Source organism: Ricinus communis, chromosome 5 (assembly GCF_019578655.1).
Source record: "Ricinus communis isolate WT05 ecotype wild-type chromosome 5, ASM1957865v1, whole genome shotgun sequence".
In the NCBI taxonomy this organism is placed as follows: Eukaryota; Viridiplantae; Streptophyta; class Magnoliopsida; order Malpighiales; family Euphorbiaceae; genus Ricinus; species Ricinus communis.
The window spans coordinates 20,991,870-21,011,722 of NC_063260.1; the positions used below are offsets into that span (position 1 = coordinate 20,991,870).

General features: G+C 28.6%; 2 protein-coding genes across 6 annotated transcripts; both read right to left on the minus strand.

The window, feature by feature from the left end:
* Positions 1-1,273: 1,273 nt before the first annotated feature.
* LOC8264140 (agamous-like MADS-box protein AGL29) lies at positions 1,274-2,318 on the minus strand. The gene has a single exon (XM_002519666.4). The coding sequence runs from the start codon at positions 1,882-1,884 to the stop codon at positions 1,366-1,368; it is 519 nt and encodes a 172-aa protein (XP_002519712.1). The 5' UTR covers positions 1,885-2,318; the 3' UTR covers positions 1,274-1,365.
* Positions 2,319-5,389: 3,071 nt separating this feature from the next.
* Positions 5,390-13,905, minus strand: LOC8264141 (tobamovirus multiplication protein 1). 5 transcript variants are annotated; one of them, XM_015719533.3, is made up of 13 exons: positions 13,403-13,905; positions 12,521-12,571; positions 11,615-11,648; positions 10,708-10,794; positions 10,574-10,625; positions 9,081-9,258; positions 8,852-8,947; positions 8,403-8,463; positions 7,733-7,797; positions 7,452-7,526; positions 7,287-7,362; positions 6,771-6,937; positions 5,390-5,940 (listed from the first exon to the last, which is right to left on the minus strand). In XM_015719533.3, exons 1-13 carry the CDS (start codon positions 13,508-13,510, stop codon positions 5,905-5,907), a joined length of 1,086 nt encoding a protein of 361 aa, XP_015575019.1. In that variant the 5' UTR covers positions 13,511-13,905; the 3' UTR covers positions 5,390-5,904. The 5 variants fall into 5 exon arrangements, with proteins under 5 accessions (XP_015575019.1, XP_015575021.1, XP_015575018.1 ...); XM_015719535.3 differs by having other exon boundaries at positions 5,390-5,927; positions 13,403-13,904; XM_015719532.3 differs by having other exon boundaries at positions 5,390-5,802; positions 13,403-13,901.
* Positions 13,906-19,853: the final 5,948 nt, after the last annotated feature.

Here is a 19,853-nt window from a genome sequence, read left to right on the forward strand (position 1 = left end):
GTTTTATATTATTATATTATAAAATCTTAAAATATAAAAAACTAACAAAAACGTTAATAATGTTTAATTTATTCTCAAATATTTTAAATAATTATACAAATATTAAAAGATATATTTAATTTTATATATAAATTTAATTTATATTATTATTTATAATTAAAATAATTACGACGACCATACAACAAGCGGGTAAATGACTAGCTTTCATTATATACAAAATTTATTTAAAATATTATTTTTAATATAATATTAATTTTAAATTCATTTTATTATAATTTAAAAATTTAATGTGTCAAAACAAAAATTGTTAAAATAGTGACAGTAAAATAATTACAATAGTCGTATAATACACAAATAAATAACTAATTTTTATAAATATATAAAAATTTATTCAATATATAGTTTTTAATATAATATTAATTTTTATAAATTTATTTTATTATAATTTAAAAAATTTAAAAAATAATAAAAAACGGCACAAGATTTCCCTGTTATATATTTTATAAATAGAATGTATCAAATGTTTTTTAAAAAATATATTACCACACGGTGTGTTATGGATTCTGGTCCATGTCATGAACCGGTCTATTATAACAATTGGAAGATATGGTCATGGGCCTTTTGCGCCCTGAGCGGTCCGGCCCCAAGCGATTCTGCATATGCATTGCCTGGAAAGAAATTAGTTACTTTATTCTCTGTCCTAAATTGATAGTTTCCTTTGCATCCATTCTAAAATTTAGTCTGTTTTTTTTTTTTTTTTTAATTGTTAGTTTAATAAATACTTATAAAAATACCCTTCATTAATTGATATAGATTTCTTCCTATACAATTAACTTTTATATTACTTTGAAGTTGTAATAACAAGGATATTTTAGAGAGAAAGTGCCAAAAATTAAGAAAATTAAGCAGAAAAGACTATGGTTCTTATGTAAATTGAAAGTAGATTATCAAGTTGGGGCTGAGAAGTAACCATTTTTTTTCTGTGGATGTATAGAATGAGAAGTGGATTTGTTTTCAATTGTTTGTATAATAGGGGCGAGAAACAAGTAGCAGATGTAGTTGCCAAGTATAGCATTGCATAACTAAGAAAGTATTGGCAAGAAAAGCAACTAATTTGACTTGTAAATCTACATAGGCTTTTCAGTTGTAAGTTAAAATTCTTTTTGAACTCCATTAATTCTTGTTTGGCTATAGCACTATTTCTCTCCATAATGGAATTAGTTCTAAATCAAGATGACAAGAAAGAAACTAAAACAACACCACTAAGCACACATATTGGAATAGATAGTTAAATTATAGGAACCTACTCTTTCTTGAGTTATAATTTTGGAGTTCCATACATAAATGTCATTTTCTAGGAACCTATTACTGGTCTCGATTTTCTTGATTTTGTTTCTCTGAAAGGAGAAGCAGTGAAGAGGAAGCCTCCATTTCAACAACTCTGGCTTTCATCTTTTCACGAAGCTCCTCCAAAGCTTTCTTGAAGTTCAGAAGCTCATCAGCACTCATTTCGTCATATTTTGGAATTCCGCTCGCTTTCAGGGCCTTGTTTAGAAACGCTTCTTTCTTTTTCTCATACTGAAGCTGCTTCTGCACGTCATTCAACTGCTTGTTAAGCTTCTCCAATCTGGCCTCCTGGAAAGAAACTCTTGGTTTCTTGTTCAAGTCCTGATTTAGAAAGCGCTCGGCAACAGACTGAACAGTCGGGTGGCCGAAGGAAAAAGGTTTGCCTCCGGGAGAGAAAACCACAATGGCAATCTGAGCTGCGCACAAGGTTGCGAGCTCATTTGCTTTCTTGAATAGACCGGTGCGCCGCTTTGAGAAAGTCACCTGCCGAGAACTCGTGTCTTTCACCATCTTCATCTCTATCTTTCTCCTCCCCATTATTGATCCTTTCTTTGCTGATGTTAGAGAGGATTTTAATGAATGTATATGGGGTAGGTTTATATTTATAGAGTGAGGAAGTTAAGGGCAGGTCAGTAGGGCCAAATGACCCACGGCAGGTTCCATATAAGCACATATAATTTCTAATTTTGGATTTTTCTCAATAGCTAATATTGTAATTAAGTTTCTTTTTTTTTTTTCTTTCTTTCTTTTGAGAAGCCTAATATTGTAAACTTTGACTCAAGCTTTGCTTCTAAATTATTGAACTTTCTACATGTATAAATGAAATAGATTGCATTTTGTAATTCAGGTGCTAATTTAGTTGGTATTTTCATTTTTTAAAATTCAAGAAGTCTTGAGTCTTTTTATTATTATTATTATTATTATTATTTATTATAATGGATAAAATTATATCTTTTATGATGAATATAAATAAATGATTAGCCTATTATCTATTTCTAAGGAATAAAATATTATGATATATGTCCAACTTTATTGAAAATAAATTAGTTAAATTACATATAAAATTAGCACCAACAGAATCATTTTTGGTTTAAGTAAAGGTAATAATAATAATAATAATATGGTAAATTCTTAACTAAATTTCTTAATTGAGAGGACTGGTCCATGCCATGTTGAAACTTAAATACTTTACATTGCCCTGATTTGGTTTTCAGTAAAAACCATATCAGATTTTGGGAACCATGTAAAAGTTAAGCTGTATTTATATAGATTTTGCTCTTGAATGCATATATGTGTATATATATACCATTTCAAAGTAATTCTGGAAATAAATGTGCATTATGTTTGTTTTCATTTTATGGCTATCAGAAAAATGTCTAAGTTCATTGCACAATAGATGAGGTTCAGTGCTGCTGCAACGGCACCCTAAATTGGCAAGCGGGAGGTCACCTCCCCCACTAAGAAATGCAGTCCTAAATTTGGAGGTGCTTCAATCTCTCTACCTCTAAATTTATGGGACTATTATTCTATTTTCACTCATATTTATATAATTCTCCTTTATTTGACAAATGTACATATATATATATATATATATAAAATATAAAAACTATGTCATTCATAAATACATCTATTAAATTAAAATAAGTCCCATCAATTACTTCAGTTTATTTAGTTCGTTTTTATTAAATTTAATTATTATCTTCATAGAAAATAAATTTAAAAAAATAATAAAAAAGGAAAGGTTTTTACTAATAATGAATCGAAAAGGTAAAAAAGGTAAGTAGCAGATGGCTTTAGAAAAGAGTAGAGTAAAGGAATTTGTTTAAAGAGAATATTTAGATAAAATATGCAAAAGTAGAGTCGATCATTAAAATATACAAATAATTGCATTTCTATTGAATCATATTTAATTAGAAATATGGAATGTCAATGTGTGGCATCATCATTTTTAAGGTTTTAACCTTCACGCTTTTATTTTCTTAAGTAAATTACACGACCAATGTTGTATGATATGGCTAAAATTAAATTAAAATGCGGTCCAATCTTTGGAGCATAGGTTTAAAAAGCAGAAAAAAAAAAAAAACTTAATGTTGAATCTTTGTACTTTTTATTCTTTACATTTTCAAAATAAATAGATTTACTAATTCATTGATCAATTCTTCAAACAAACTATAATTTGAGATTTAGCCAGTTTGAGCTTGATTCTTCATGTATCTATTAATTTTTTTTATGTCTCATAGAACTAAACGAGTTTAATTGAATTTAATAATTATAAGTAAAAGATACATTATTTACTAATTCATAGAAATATAATTTTTATTATAAAAATATAGTAAAAATTAATAGCAGTTGTTTTTCTAAATAAGGACATGTGGATTTCATATCTAAATATTAAATTATTAATCTTTAAGCTAGTTTGTAAGTCCATAAAGGAGTTGGCATAGAAGCTTAATGCTCTGAGATTTTTCTTAGATTGAGTTCAAGCTTGCAAGCTCAAACTACTAACAAGATTAAGCAGAGTGTTTAAACAGAATTCTGGATTTGATTTATTTTCAGTAATATATTTAAAAATGGCATTATTATTCGATAATTACAATATTAACCAAAATAAGTGATATAATACTCACATCAATGCCCCTAAAAGGTTATAATTCTTACTAGTTATGAAGTTTTCTAAAATTGAAAAATGATTTGCACATTTCCAAATTTTATATGAAACAATTTTTGTTACCGTATAAAATAATATAAATATTTCGTAGAAGCTATAGAATAAATAATTTAACAATTAGATACTAATCCCATAATCAGGGTTTTTAGACTCTACCATCCTGACTTTAACCAGTAAAGAAGGAAAAGAAAAAACAATTAGAGAAGTGGGATTGCTGAAACATAATCTTAGTATTACATTGTTCCAATTTCTTCCACAAAATTCAAGGGAATCACAATTTTGCTTTCGCTAAGTTTATGATTCTTGTAATCTTGTAGCTCCTTCTTCGGACAATGCAGGCTTTCCATACCTCTCGAACTCGAGCACAATAAAACCTTCATGATCCTTTAGGCCCATTTGAGGCAAAATTGAGACATCCTCACCCAACGTAAACTGCCATTACTGGTTACTTTCAGTAGGTACTTGACGCTCTTTGAGTCGAGATTCTGCAATGGGGTCTCCATGAAAGATGAGCATCACTCTCTAGCGTCAGAATTTCGCAACCTCCTCTGGATCCTCTGCTATTTGCCTTCATATATGGAAACCACCAACATGTTTAAATTAGTGTAGCAGTCATATATATGAGGAGAATTGTATGCTTGGTAATGTAACGTGGACTTGCTAGATTAACTACTTTTTCTTGTTGCAGTGTCCCTTATGCGATATTTGAGTTGTTTTCTCTCCACTAAATATACAATAACCCCATGTAAATCATTTTGAATGCTTCTTTAGAAAACCAGCTTTTGGCGGTGTGGTATTTGGAATGATGATATGCATGTTTTCGGATGAAGTGGTGTTCTTGGATTAAGGCATACCATTGCTTGCAAACCCACTTTGCATCTTAACAAATCTTCCCCTCATGAATGATTTCGCTAGGAAGCAACCATAGCTGCATTTCTTTGCCTCGTGTTTCTTCATTGATTTCTCTCTGTACTATGAAACCCATGACGTTGTTACAGATTGGTGGAGATTATTAATTTTTCTTTTATGTTTGCCGTATGATAAGACCTCTTTCTGCATTCAAACTGTTGAGAAATCACACATGTCAGGCTTAGCAACTCAAATATTTTTTTTTTTGGTTTCTGCTTTTACTTTTCTCAATTTCAATTTCTAGACACACGAACAAAAGAAGCTGAAATACAATTTCTTTTTTTTTTTTTTTTGCTAAAACACAAGTCTTCCATAAGTGCAGTTAAACTAAGGGGTCTTTTACTATAACATATGAAGCGTTGAGCTAATCTTTTCTTTTGAAAAGTGTATCTAAAGATGGAAATTCGACCACCACAAGATTTTGTTGACAAGTACGAATTGTTGTACATTTTTAAGAAAGGCATAAAAGATGAATTGGTTAAACAGTAAATTATAACAATGGAAAAAGAACAAAAAAGGAATAGGTAGGCAACAAATATGCTATCACTAGAATGTAGTTCAAGAAAAGGGAAAAAAAAAAAAAAAGAAGCTTACAAAAGAAAAAGGACCCACATCCCACATGCTCTTTTCTATCAGCATGAGATCCAAAATCATGTAAAACCATGCATAAGAAAAATTGCAAATGGAGGGGGGGATCTCCCCTATTTCGCAAATCCTTTTTTTTTGGGGGGGTATATACATGCCTAAATGTCTAAACTGCAATGGCAACCTTACGGCTTCACCCTGTCTGCTTTGTCATGGACGTGATTCACCATCTTCTTCTTTAGGACTGTTCAGACTCTTCTTTGTCGTGGTTGTTCAACAATTCCAGCGTCCTTCTGATTTAGCAGGCATACAAGACAACACTCAGTTATGGTAATGCAATTTATATAGGACTGCCTCTTGATATCTGCACGTACAAAGTTGAAGTCACTATCCTCTCATCTCTGTCCTATACACTCATCTGAATGACCAACCTCCAACAAATAAAGACAAAATAGTTTGGTTAAGAGACATGTTACTAGGTTTGAGGCAACTACAGAAGCACAGTCCCAGCAATAAGTTGAATGAGAGACCAAGAGAAAAGAAGCAGAGACATCTTAGTCTATAGGCCGGAGCCGATTATAGCACATTCCATGCTATTCTTGAATGCTAATGTCAATGTGTTTCCACAAGGAAAGGGCTTCCTTCTAGTTCAGAACAGACAAATGTGGGTTAGAATACCCTAACACTAATTTCATTTTCGGGTAAAGAAAACAGATATTAGATCATAGATTTTGAGACTATGAACACGCATCAGGTCAACAAATCAACTTGGACAAATCAGAGCTATTTCATCTGAGATGTTGGATGAAGAAATTGAAACCAAGTCCAGAAATAGGCAAGATAACTATGTGGGACTTCCTACTTTAATTGGATATCAAAGAAGTAGGTAGTTAGTGTTGTCCAAGATCAAGTGCGAACAAAGCTTAAAGGTGGGAGGAGCAACTCTTTGTAAAATCCTAGTAAAGTTATTAAGACGTTTACCATATATAAGAAAACTACAACAACAAGGTATATTTTCTCTCCTTTCTTGCTGACTCTTTTATTATGTGGATTTCTCTTGTAAAAGAAACAAACCCAATTTCAGCAACAGTTATCTATCCTCGATATCTCCTAGATATCACCAACACATTATGTTTATTTCTGCAAGTAATCATATAGAGAGAATTCCAACACTTAATCACAACACCATTTAAGCAATGAATAGAAAACAAAACCATAAAAATTAAATATAGAAATGAACATGAGAAAGTAAGAAACAAACCTGATTCTGCAAGCTTGCAGCAGTCGTCCAACGCTGAGGATTATGTACTACTGTTGAACTATCAGTTACGTAAGCAATTGTTCTAGATTCTTCATGTACATTAGCTACTATAGGAGGTGGTAATTCTCTCATGATCCACAGCACCAATGCTGAGGGTACTGAAGAACCTGATAAAGCAATGAAATAAAATCTCAAAACAAGATCTGAACTATAGAAACGTATAATTAGGAATGAAATTTCTCCAAATACATTTTTCTCAACTTCCAATACAAAATTACCTATCTCAAAAATATAATGGCAAAACGAATTCAATCTCAAGTAAGAAAAAGCTTATAACAATTCCCCACCAATAAATAGAGAGAATTCCAAGCAAAGAGGAAAATAAAACATAGTTGAAAGATTTTGCACATTCTGCTAGAATACTAGTAATTGATGATTTAAGTTCCCAAAATCAAAAAATAGACAGAGCATCTCCAGTCATGTAGAAATTTTAAAGGGAAAAGTTACAAGCAGTACCTATAAAGTAATATACAAACAGTAAAAAAGAAGTTAAAAGACCACTATTGTCAAGTTTCTGGCAGCAATAAAGGACCTGCAATCACAAATACACAGTTTAGTTTGAGAATTTTACAGTGCTTCAAAACATAAGGACAAATTTTAGGGCCAGAAAAAACAACATACTGGAATTTGAGTAAAAAGAGCTATGAAAGCACTTGAAGTGAAACTAAGAATGGAGACGACAGCCAAACCTGCAACCTGCAAACATGTCATCTTTTCAGAAACCTTCACAAAATTGTTTCTAGAAACAAGTTTGAACTAGAATGCCGTTAAACCCAAATTCCTTAAAAATAATAAGATAAATTTCTCAAGCATACACAGGAGACCAAATAATACACATTTAGTTGACACTTCAATGGATCCATCTGTATTTAATGAATATTAAGGAGCAATAAAATTGGTACCTTCCACATTTCTGAAGAAGCTCTCTCAGATCGAACTCTTCGCATTTTTGAGCATATTAAAAGTCCTAGACATGAAATACAGACAAAAACATAAAGAACTTTCAAGATAACAGAAGACATAGAGCAGAAAAAAATTCTACAAAGGTTAACTGTAAAATTCTCAAGAAATATGTTTCTCTTGCCAATGCCGTTTCGCATCAATTAATTAACCAATTTCCACCATGCATTAATTGGCTGCATAATAATGAATACATGCCACTACGGGATGTTAACTACAAAAATTCTATTCCAACTTAGTTTCTCCATACGTTTGAAAGGGATCATCACAAAGATAATAGGCTCTTTCTGCCATATATCAGTTTATCCAGAAAATAAATGAACAGTAATATGATAAGAACATGCAGATTTTCATTAGCATCGCAGTAGGCAAGTACAAGTTTTTAGTCAACTAAATTTTAAGAAATTCCAGAAATGGATGATATCATAAACTTATAGCACTTTACAATCTTTACAGTACTTTCTGCAGTTCAAGTAGCTTTCTTATGTCATCTACAATTTATCATTCATTTTACAGATATCGATAAAATTGCAGTGGAGACAATTTAGCTTGCAAGTAGATAGTTTTCAGGCATCTATCTAAATACAATAGCATAAAATAATTGTTGCTTACCGTAACATGCTAATGCTCCTCCCAGTAATAGAGAGACTATGGCAATAACATCTACATACACCTGCATGGGAGTACAGTTATTGCAATATGATACACCTTCACTTTGTCATCCACTATAAGAATAACCATAACACATGTCTCTGATGATTTAACACTCATATCCTACTGGTAACCTATACATTTCACTATCTGACATCTGCAACCAGCTCATGTATCCTAAGAATCGAGTTAACTTGCATAAGAGTACATATTTTGTACGATATTAATACATTAAATCTAACGCAATGAAGATACAACTGGAAATTGATAGTGTTTCAAGTGGAATATGCAGTATACCCCTCTCTTAAAAATAAAGGTTTCGTTTCAGTTATCTGCTCCCACGAAGGAGTTAAAATCAGGCAAAATAAAGGAAAGAGTAGCAAAATCTATTACCATTCAAATGTTCATACCATGGCTAGCTTTGATGAATCAATAAAAGTGTGGTCCATCCCAATCCACATTAGCACAGCAAATGCCATCATCAAGACAAAGACAACAGCAGTAACCTGGTAACAACGCAGAGCTCACGGTTTTGAGAAATTTCAGCAAACGACTATATGATCATTAAAGTGAATGTGATCCAACATCTATGAATATGACGATGAAGAAGAGGACAGAAAATTTTTATCCTATCCATACCCAAATCACAACTTTTTGACGGCTTCCAACACGGGTTGATCGAAAAGGTAAACATATTCTTAGACTATCTGCATGTACTGAGCTTGGATCATCTAATGTCATTTCTAACAAAGCCTCATGAAAACTAAAGTCTTCCTCTTCACAATCTTCATCATCTGCCTGATGGCGAAGGTCAACCCTAGAAACAATTCCCAAGAGAAAGATAAAGAGCAACTTTGAGGACAAATATTATGCATTAAAGAAAAATTAATAAAATTGTGGAAGAAGAAATTTGAGTTACAAAGATTCAAGCACCTTATTGCCACTAAAGAAATTTAACATTGAAAAAAAACCTAGATCCACAATGGAATATATTCCGGAGCAATGTCTCCAAACAACAGCATCGAAATCCACTAATATTGTCAGTTAATGAACTTTTGATAAAAAGGAAATTACTAGCTGAAAACACATTTGAGATGCAGCAGCCATGGTAGATAAATTTTTTGATGTAGCCTGTACAAAAACCTAGATATCAGGACCAAAACTACTAAAGGCGCTAATATAAATATAGATAAAAAATAAGAAAAAATTTATAAAAAAAACTGTGATAGAGAATTTATGCAAATTTCAGCAATCAATATGGAAAAGAATGCAAACAACGTAATAGAAGAAAAAATAAATCAAAATAATAATAAACCAGATGTCTTTCACCATAAGTGACTTGAATTTCTTGCCTCGATCATTATATTGACATAAAAAATTGGCCTCCAAGTTCCTTAGTTCTAGAATTGATTTTTGGGTTCTTGATATAACTGGTGCCAAATTACATTGAGCACTGACTTGAATAACTACATGATTTCGATGCTAAAAGCCTGACTCCCCGAGACAGGATCATGAAAGCTTAATTCCACCTAAAACTGAACAATCCAGTAACATAATGATTTTCGAAACTTAGTTACTTGTTTGTACTGTCAAGCTGGTTCTCACTCTTGGTCACATCACTAATCACCTCATGACTCTCAAACAAGTATCAGAAAAGAAAAAGAATGCATAAATCAGTAATTTTCCAAAACTATGTAACATTATGAACACGAGGCAGCATGCTCAAATACTTATACATATTCAACTGACAATTGGTGCCTTGGTCCCCTGTTTATCATTTCTGCAGTAGTAAAGAAACTAAAAAGAAAACACTAATTAAGCAGGCCCAGTTCAACTCAATTACCAATCCAATAAGAAAGCAGTTCTAATATAGAATCATCACAGATTTAGTGCAATGATCCCTAACCAACGACATAGAAGATAAACTCAGTAAAACATTCTACAAAACGTGCTCCATTTTATCTTGAGAAACCTTTCGAATAACAGGGATGGGAGTCCCATGATAAATTCTTGCACCATCAGACTGGATATTGCACCAATAGCGCAAAGGAACATTTAGTAACACTTTGTACACATTTTAATTCAATATCTCAAATATATATATTAAACTTAATGGCAAATAGAAAACATACCAGAAGGATAATAGTAGAAGAAATGCAGCAAAATAGAGAATTTTTGGTAAGGCTGCAAAAAACAAATTCATAAAATTCATTGATGTTCGCTCTTATGGGCTACTAACTAGTTTCTATTTGAAAAGAAGGCATACCCATGAAGATAAAGCCACAAGAACGAGACCAGCACAACCACCCCTTACAGATAGCCATTATCGTAATGAGGAAAAAAATGAAGTAACCTGCCGAAATCAGAACCATGTAATTCAATTTGAAATAAAGATACAGAAACAAAAGGAATTCATTCTATTAGAACCTCTAGATGAATTGTGAAGACCTTAAGAGTTCATCATAATTAGTATGGAACATCAAAAATTTGTAAAAGAGTAAAATCTTATAGCGAATAGCAGGACACTAAAAGACTTATCAAAAGACAAAGTTAAAGATAAAATGATAAATGGTCCAAAGAGGGGGGCAAGAACTGAAACTATCATAATTCTAAGTGAAACTCCCACGCTTCCATTTAACTAAACCAATCAAACAGATCCTAGTTCTATCAGCATTTTCCTGCTACTTCAAGAAACCAGTAATCATTTAGACCTCCAGCCACCGTAACCCACACTTTTTCCATGAACTCTCACCCCATTCCTATTTGAACAGACCCTTGAGCCTTTAATTATAGATCCTGAAGTTCTCAACTAAAAAGACAAGAGGCCACAATAATGGCACAAGTAGACAGATTATACAAACATTTTCTACATTAAAGTGTCTTTTATTACTACGGAAAACAAAGTTGAAACAATGTCAAGAAATAGAACCAACACCAAAGTACAGTTAGAGCATAGGTCACTTATCTTCATGACTGAATTAATTTAATGATTATGTTCAATGCACAAAAAAAGATTCCAAGAATTTGATAGGATTTATTAAAAATAAGCAACATAGAGTGCCCAACTGAAAGAAACAGCTAGGCTCATCATGAGGACCAGAGATGGTGACTGCAATTTTATCAATGAACCATTAAAAGGCTGCAGAATGTCATGATGTAAATAGATTTCGTACCTGTATTAGAAGATCCAATCAACAAATGAAACACCTGTTATTGACAAAATTTATCATGACCATGCCTAAACTAATCAACAATTCATAAACAAATGCATGCATAACAAAATACTCAATTAATTTAGTATGAATAAACCAATCTAAATGAGAGATTTACAAGATTAATGTTCCCTCCTCTTCTCTCTCTCTTCCCAGCCTGAAACCCACAGTGCCACATTGACCCTTTTTTGTGATTTGACCAGCACTAACTCATTTGGAATGACATTTTCTCAGAGGGTCCGGAGGAGTAATGGGAAATAATTTATGTTGAAATCAATAGCAATACAGTTCTCTTCTAATTAGTTTTACTAATAAAGCAAAGTGAGATTGCAACAAATCTGAATAAGGAAGTTGAGTGAAATCTTATTCATTGCCCTTTCATAATTAGCAAACAACAAATACATGATTACAACAAGTCAATGATCCAAATGCAGAGTGTTATTTCTGTTGTATAAATGTTTAGTACCTGCGCATCTCATGAAGAATCATCAACTATAAGAATTTTACAGATAAAATATTACTTCACTTTGCAAAGATTTTAGTAACATTGATCATCTAATGAAGGTTTTAGAATCGATCATATGATGAATTCTGCAGGTGTAATGTGTTGTCAACCCACCCAGTTCTCTAGATTCCAAACAGGTTAGTGGAGTCATCAGATACCTTGCAGTTCAGACCTGGTCTCTGCCTTGAGTTGTCAGACAACTCAACCAGACTGGATCAAGGTACAAACCCAATTCAACCAACTGGTCTGACAACAATGGGTTAATCTAGCTAGTCTGACAACAGTATTTTAATCTAGTAATATAAACTCAAACAGAAAATAGGTCTGGGTGTGAATTAAAAGGTAAATAATGATTCACTTACTTTTTGTCGTGTCCAACCAAGTTGAGAACTTCTTGAGTGAATCCTTATAAGCTAGAAAGAAGGGCAGTAGTAATTAATAATCATTTGAATAAAAGAATCCCATGTCAAAAGATTTTATTGGAGTAGAGGATAGTATAATTAGAATTGCAATAGTTCCTGAGAATTGATTCTCAAAACTTGTAATCACAAACAGTGTTGCCTTATACGCCTATTTTTTCCGGTCCTAAGTAAATAGTAATGATATATAAAATTAATCTGCCACATAGAGGCATTCTCATTTATTTAAATTGCATAAAATTTCCCAAATTAAATTGGCAATGTAGAATGCAAAGATTTCATCAACCATGTACGAAACAGTATTAAAATTTAGCCTCCAATGCAACACCTATACCCGAAAATTACTATGAACAGTGAGTCTAATATGTAAAGTTGTTATAAGCCAAAATGCATTTTAAACACAATCCATTAATTCATACGCTTTTTAGTTACACTATAAACAGAAACCGCTTAAATGGTAAAGTACCTAAAGGTTACACATAACATAATTTCCCTTCTATTTCACTCAAACATTAGAACTGAATTAGGCATTAGCACTAATGGGGCCATCAAGAGAACAAATTTCCTTTCCACATTATCATAGAAGCACACGTACAAACTCCTTCTCGAACGACATAAGAAAATTCAATTGCAGCTCAGAAATTCTTTTAAAATACGCTCCCTAATACCCAAATTTCTTGTTTTTCTTTTGATAAGGACTGCCCATGATTCCAAATGATCAAACATAAATTGAAGAACCAAGCAAAATAACAAGAAAGCAAAGGCATTGCAAGAATAGCATACAGAAAACACATTTTGAAGAAAATAGAAAGAAAGAAAACAAACCTGAGAGAATGCAAGTATAGCAAGAATGCAATCAACAAAAGCAAGAAACACATTCACACCAACCACCTGTCGTGGAAAGCAACAAGACCCTTCTCTTATTTCCAGCATCTCTCCAATTTCTTGCACTTTCTCTATCTAGAAAACGAGGAGAGATGGAGAGAGTGATAAGTAGTGGTGGGGGAGCTTTAGCTAAAAACAATGGCTTTCGTTAAGTGGGTTTTTTGGTCATTTGAAAGTGTACGGACTTAAAAACGCAATCTTTTTTTAAGGTATCTTTCATGGAAGATCTGTTTGTTGCTGATTTTTTGCTTTTCCCATCTTAGGATTCTTCTTCTCTTTGCTTTCGCAATGGAGCGAGAGAGAGATGTTTTTCTTCTTTTTTTCTTTTCCAATTAATTCCCTTTAATATAGAGGGCAAGCTTTTAATTTGATGGCTAATTTCTTGCGGGTGGTGAAAATGGATGAAATTGTAATTACAGGATAAAAATGTAATTTTGTAGGGATATGATTGTTAAAGAAAAAGATACGGGTGGTTTGTCTGTCCGAGGGTTAAGTCACAAAGAGGCCGGTGGCTATCAGCCATCAGGCGTTGAGAAAGAAGGGAGATTCCATGTGATACCTTTTTGACCGATTATTTAGCATCCTTTCCATTTGACATTTCAATTTGTAATGTCTTCTAAAATAGAATTTTAAACCCTGAATTAGAAAAAGGGAAATCATAATGGCTTATTGCCTATTAAATCTTGAATAGATTAAAAAGCAAAATTAAATTTTGAACATAATTTAAATTATTTTTATTTTTATATCATATAATGCTTTCGCTGTGATTTTCATTCTTTTCAAGAGTTAAATATATGTAAAAAGGAGAAATAACAAAAAGCTGAATATATTTACTTTATATTAGCCTAAAAACATTAGCCAGCAATAATAATGCTATGATAATTCTTTGAATTGGTAATACGATAATACTACTATATGGTAAGAAAAATTAAATTAAATTAAATTAAATATTTATGAAAAATTAGCCAAAATTAAAATAACTAGTCGTTTGTTCGTGCACGGCTATTATTATGATTTTGATTACAATATCAAATTGATAGATACAATTTAATAGATTTTTTAATATTTAATATTGATTTATAAAATTCTAGAAAAATAATAGCAAACTAACTATTTTTAAATATTTTTAATTTTTAAAAATCTTAAAATTTTATTAATACTATAATATAAAATTTATCTATTAATTAATTTTAATATTATATAAATTAATATATCAATATAATTAATATTAGTATTTTTAAAATTAAAATTTTAATTATTATTGAATAATATTAAAATATAATATAATATGTTATTTTCTAGATTATAATTATTATCTAATTATTAAAATAATTTATTAGTTAATATAACATTAAAATATTATTAATACGTTATTTTTAAGATAGAATCGGTTTCATTGTCTGATTATGAAACTATTTATAATATCATAACATAATTAATGTGATATTTTTAATATTAGAGTTAGTATTTAATTAGAATGTAACTTATGAATAAATAAATTAATAGAAATTTTTTTATAAAATTACACGTAAACTTGAATTTCATGTATTAAAAATAAATACACAAATTAAACTAGAAATCTTATATATAAAAAATTAAACATACCTGTCAACAAAAATTGAGGTCTCACAAAATTAATATATATATTATAGATAATCTTTGTTTTTTCTTGGTGTCTATATAAATGTACTTTAGTTTTTGAATTCTCAAAATTGTCAGATGATGGTAGAAATTAGCCTGGGACAATTGGACTCTTGCTGTCCACTTGTTAAATCAAACAAATTAATTAAGCAATTTGTTCTCTAGTTGTACACATTTATTTAATATAATAGTAATGAATTTCATATTATTTTATGTGTCTGCTTAACATTTTGTGACATTGAGTTCAAAGATTCTAAATAATGTAGTGTTTTTCAAGCTAATTTTGGTAAATTATTATGTTTAGGTGTCTATTATAAATTAAGTGGGACAGTTTATAGAAGAAAACAAAGATTAGTTGCATGTATATTTCACCACTCTCTTGTCCCTGAGTATTACTGGAGCATACAAATATAATATCATATGCACATAGGCCAACTCTACATGTGAATTCAAACGTGACAAAATAAATTGTCCATATTAAATTTTTTTAATTTTTAATATAATTTATTTTCTAAATTATTTATATAACACGATAATTATAAGTGAATATTGAAACCATCAACAAAAAAACATATATGAAATTTAAAAATTGTTAATGACATTGAAACTCATTAATCTGTATAATATTGTATTCAGTATTATTTATTAATTATTATATTTAGATTAGTTGGTTTTTTATTATGGATAGTTTATAATAATAAATATACTACATATTAATATTTAATTTAATTTATTTATAAATAATGCGGTAGACTGAATTTAACTAATGATTTTTCAATTGAATATTCCTTGCCTTTTAAAAAAAAAACTCTTTTTAGATATTATTTATTGTGAAATTTAAAAGTATAAATTTAAATAAAACTTATAGATTATTATTAAAGAAAATATTTTTATCATGAATCAACAAGGATAAATTTAAAATAATTAAAAAATATTATAATCAATTTTGCATTTTGAATTTATTTTTAAACTTAGTACTTATTAGCTTTAAATTTTTCAACTTTAAAAATATACTTCTAAAATTATTTTCTAATTTTTGGTAGAATTATTAACTAGAATTTATTTTTATGGCTGCAATTTTGGTGATAATATATATATATTATTAAGGTTAAAGAATATTAATAATTTCTTTTATCCATTTCTTTCTTCTTCTTTTTTCTGTTTGTCATTTATTTCAACGGTCTAAAGTATTTCAAATTTTAGAATTTCAGATAAAAACAATATAAAAAAAATCTTGAAATGTTTAAAGATGAGTTAGTAATTTTAATATTCATTCGGTCTTTTAATTGTCTAACTTGTAATCACATCAGCAAATTTTTTAATTTATAATTGGTTGAAGGATAAAATTGAAATCAAAATTTAGAAACAGTACTAAAACTAAAAAGATAAATAAAAATTATATGTTAAAATTAAAAAATAAATAAAAATTACAGAATTTATTTGATGATTAGGTGTTAGAAAGAAAAATAACAATAGTGGATGATAAATTATCAAAAACTAAAATTTTTGACAGTTTTTGAGTTGTCAAGTATAAACTTAGTTAAAATTGATGATTTTGTAAAATTCTTCATATGAAATATTTCAATCCAAATAATGTTTTATATAAAACTAGAAAAGTTAAAATGTTTTTGTCATTAGATTTTTGTTTTTCCTTTTCAAATGCCTATTGTTAAAAAGGAAAAATTAATTTTGATAAACTAACATGATCTAATTTATTGTAATAAAATCCGAATAAAGCATACAATATATGATTTTTTTCTTTTGCCATTAAAAAAATAAGGTATTAAATAGAAAATAAAAGAATTGTTAATTGACTGAAATAACATAAGCACAAAAATTATGTACAGATAATATATTTACTGAAACTAATTGTTTATCCGTGCGTTGTACAATTGTTATTATTATTTTGATTATAAAATTAAGTCGATAGATTAATTTAATAAAATATTTAATATTTAATATCATATAACTCAATACTATAATTGATATTACTATTTTTAGAATTAAAAAATTAATTTATTATTAAATATAATATTAAAAATTATAAATTAAAATGTTATTTTCTAGATTTATAATTATTATATAATTAAATTAATTTTTAATTAATATAAATATTAAAATATAATTAATATACTAATTTTTAGAATCGAATTAGTATTATTATCTGATTAAAAATTATTAATTAATTAATATAATATAATATTAAAATATAATTAATGTGTTAATTTTAGAATTCGAGTGAGTATTTAATTAAGAGTGTGATTTATTGATTAATACATTAATAGAAAAAATATGAAATTATAAATAAATTTAAATTTTACGTGTTAAAGATAATATACATTCTAAAATAAAATTTTATATATTAAAAATTAGATACATGTGTTAAAATTAGAAATTAATATATATATATATAGTAAAAAGAAAAAAGGGGCAGAGAAAAGGGCCACTTGCTCGCCTTTCCTTATATTGAATCCCATTTGTCCTTATTGTGTCTTCACATGTTAACAAATTAGTTAGATTGCTAAATTTAATTGTGTATATATGGCAAACTGGAAACCATACCTAAAAAGGGAGAGAACATACAAACTATGACTAATATTACCCTAATTGCAAAATAAGCTTATATTTATAATATTTAGAAAAAGCAAAATCACTTAAAAAAAGACATTATTAATTTATTAAACTTTTTTACTAATATTATAAAAGTTTCCTCTTTATCATGAAGAATAAAGTTTATATTCACTATTTCGTATAAGATTGTCTTTCTAATAATAAATATATGACAGTCACACTGAGTATTAAATTTTTATTTTTGAATTTAAAAAATCTAGACAAAAAGTTCAGGGGCCAAAATGATATTGGTATTCTCCAAATTTAATCTATAAATTATTAAAAGAGTGTCTCAATAATGTTCCTGCTAATTATAAACGAACATTTGCTTGATTACATGTAAACACACTTTACTCTGCGCATAAGTGGCAATTTGCTCCCTGAACTTTTTTGTTCAGATTCATATAAGCAAAAATTAATTTCTTGACCAAATTACTCACCTTATAATTTGACTAATTTATCCCAAAATCTCGCAAGTTTATGAGAATTTAAGACATTTTAAACGAATAAAGAAAAGCTTTTTCTAATATATGTTTTTATATTGTTTTAATTGAAAAAATGAAACAATATAGGAAAGGATTTGCCTCTCCTGTTTTATTTTCATTTTTTTTTTCTCATATATATTTTTATTTTTTTTCCATGAGAAAAGTTTATTTATAATATTATGTATATAAAAGCTCTCATTAATATTACAGACTTATATGGAAAATAAAATATTTTAGATGGAAAAGAATTTGGAAAGAGAAGAATAGGTAAGATAAATGGCTAGAGATTAATTTTTTTTCCTTATTTTCTTAATATTCTGCATCATACTAATTAGTTAATATTTGAGACTAGCCAAGAAATAAAGTCATAATCACATTAATTTCCAAAGTTGGCTTCAGCAACAAGGCAATATTATTTGTAATCAGGCATCCAATATTTTATATTTATATTTCATTCAAAGAAAAATATAGAACACATGCAAGCTTATTGAATTGCAGGGTTTTTTTAACAAAATGCTTGCTAATTTGAATTTCAAGCTTCAACATAAATATTTAATGGTCTTTTTTCTGTTTTTTTTTTATATATAAACTTAGATATTAAATATAATTCTAGAGAGCTCTTCTTTATTTCTGGTTTGTTACTTCTATTCCAAGAAATTGATGGAATTTAGTGTGCAATTTTATTTCCAGAAGTAATAAAATTTAATAGATAAACAGCATGCAAGAACAAGAAAATAAGGTTAACTTAGTATTTAGCTACACATACGAATATTTTTCTGAATAATTTCCATACTAATGTTTCATCTTTACTTAGTATTCTACTATTTTTAATAATGTGAAACTCTGCGATTGTGATATGTTGATGTACATATATCCACCCTAACCAATGAATCAAATCATATAAAAATATCAATATAATGGCATTAACTATTTGTTATTATTGGAAAAATGTTCAATTATAATCCATGGTGAGTGATAAATTGAATGGATTAATTATATATATGGGTATAGTGAGAAGTACTTCGATGATGCAAAAGAACTATTAGTTATTCAAGCTACTAAAGAGTAGCTGGTGCTAGATAACTCTTAGTTTGATAAATTAAATCGTTTAATAAAATTTTATTAGTGATTGCTGGATTGATGTTATAATTTATTAAAAAAATATATTTTATTTTATTATTTATATTCAATGATATAAATTAATAAAAATAAACTACAATAATTAAAAATAATATAATTATTTTTTTAGCTCAGTTGTATTATTATTAAAAATATTTATACAAATTATTTTAAAAGTAGAATTTAAATTTAAATTCTATTAATAAAATCTCTAATTTCAAATATCAAAATTATAAATATTATAATTATTTAACTATTAAGAATAATTTTAAAATAATAATTATTTATTATAAAATATAAAAATTTAATTGTATGAGATAAAATTAAATTAAATTATTATTAATAAGTTTTAATAAAGATTATAGTGTCTAAATAAATAAATAAATAATTAGCTATCAGGTGATAATAAAAAACTAAAAAATAGATTTGATACAATCAACAGCTGAATGAGATTAAATTAGCTATCAAGTATTGTTTTTTAAGGTTTTACCAGACGCTTTAATTTAAATGTTCAATAAAAAATAGTTTTCAACTGC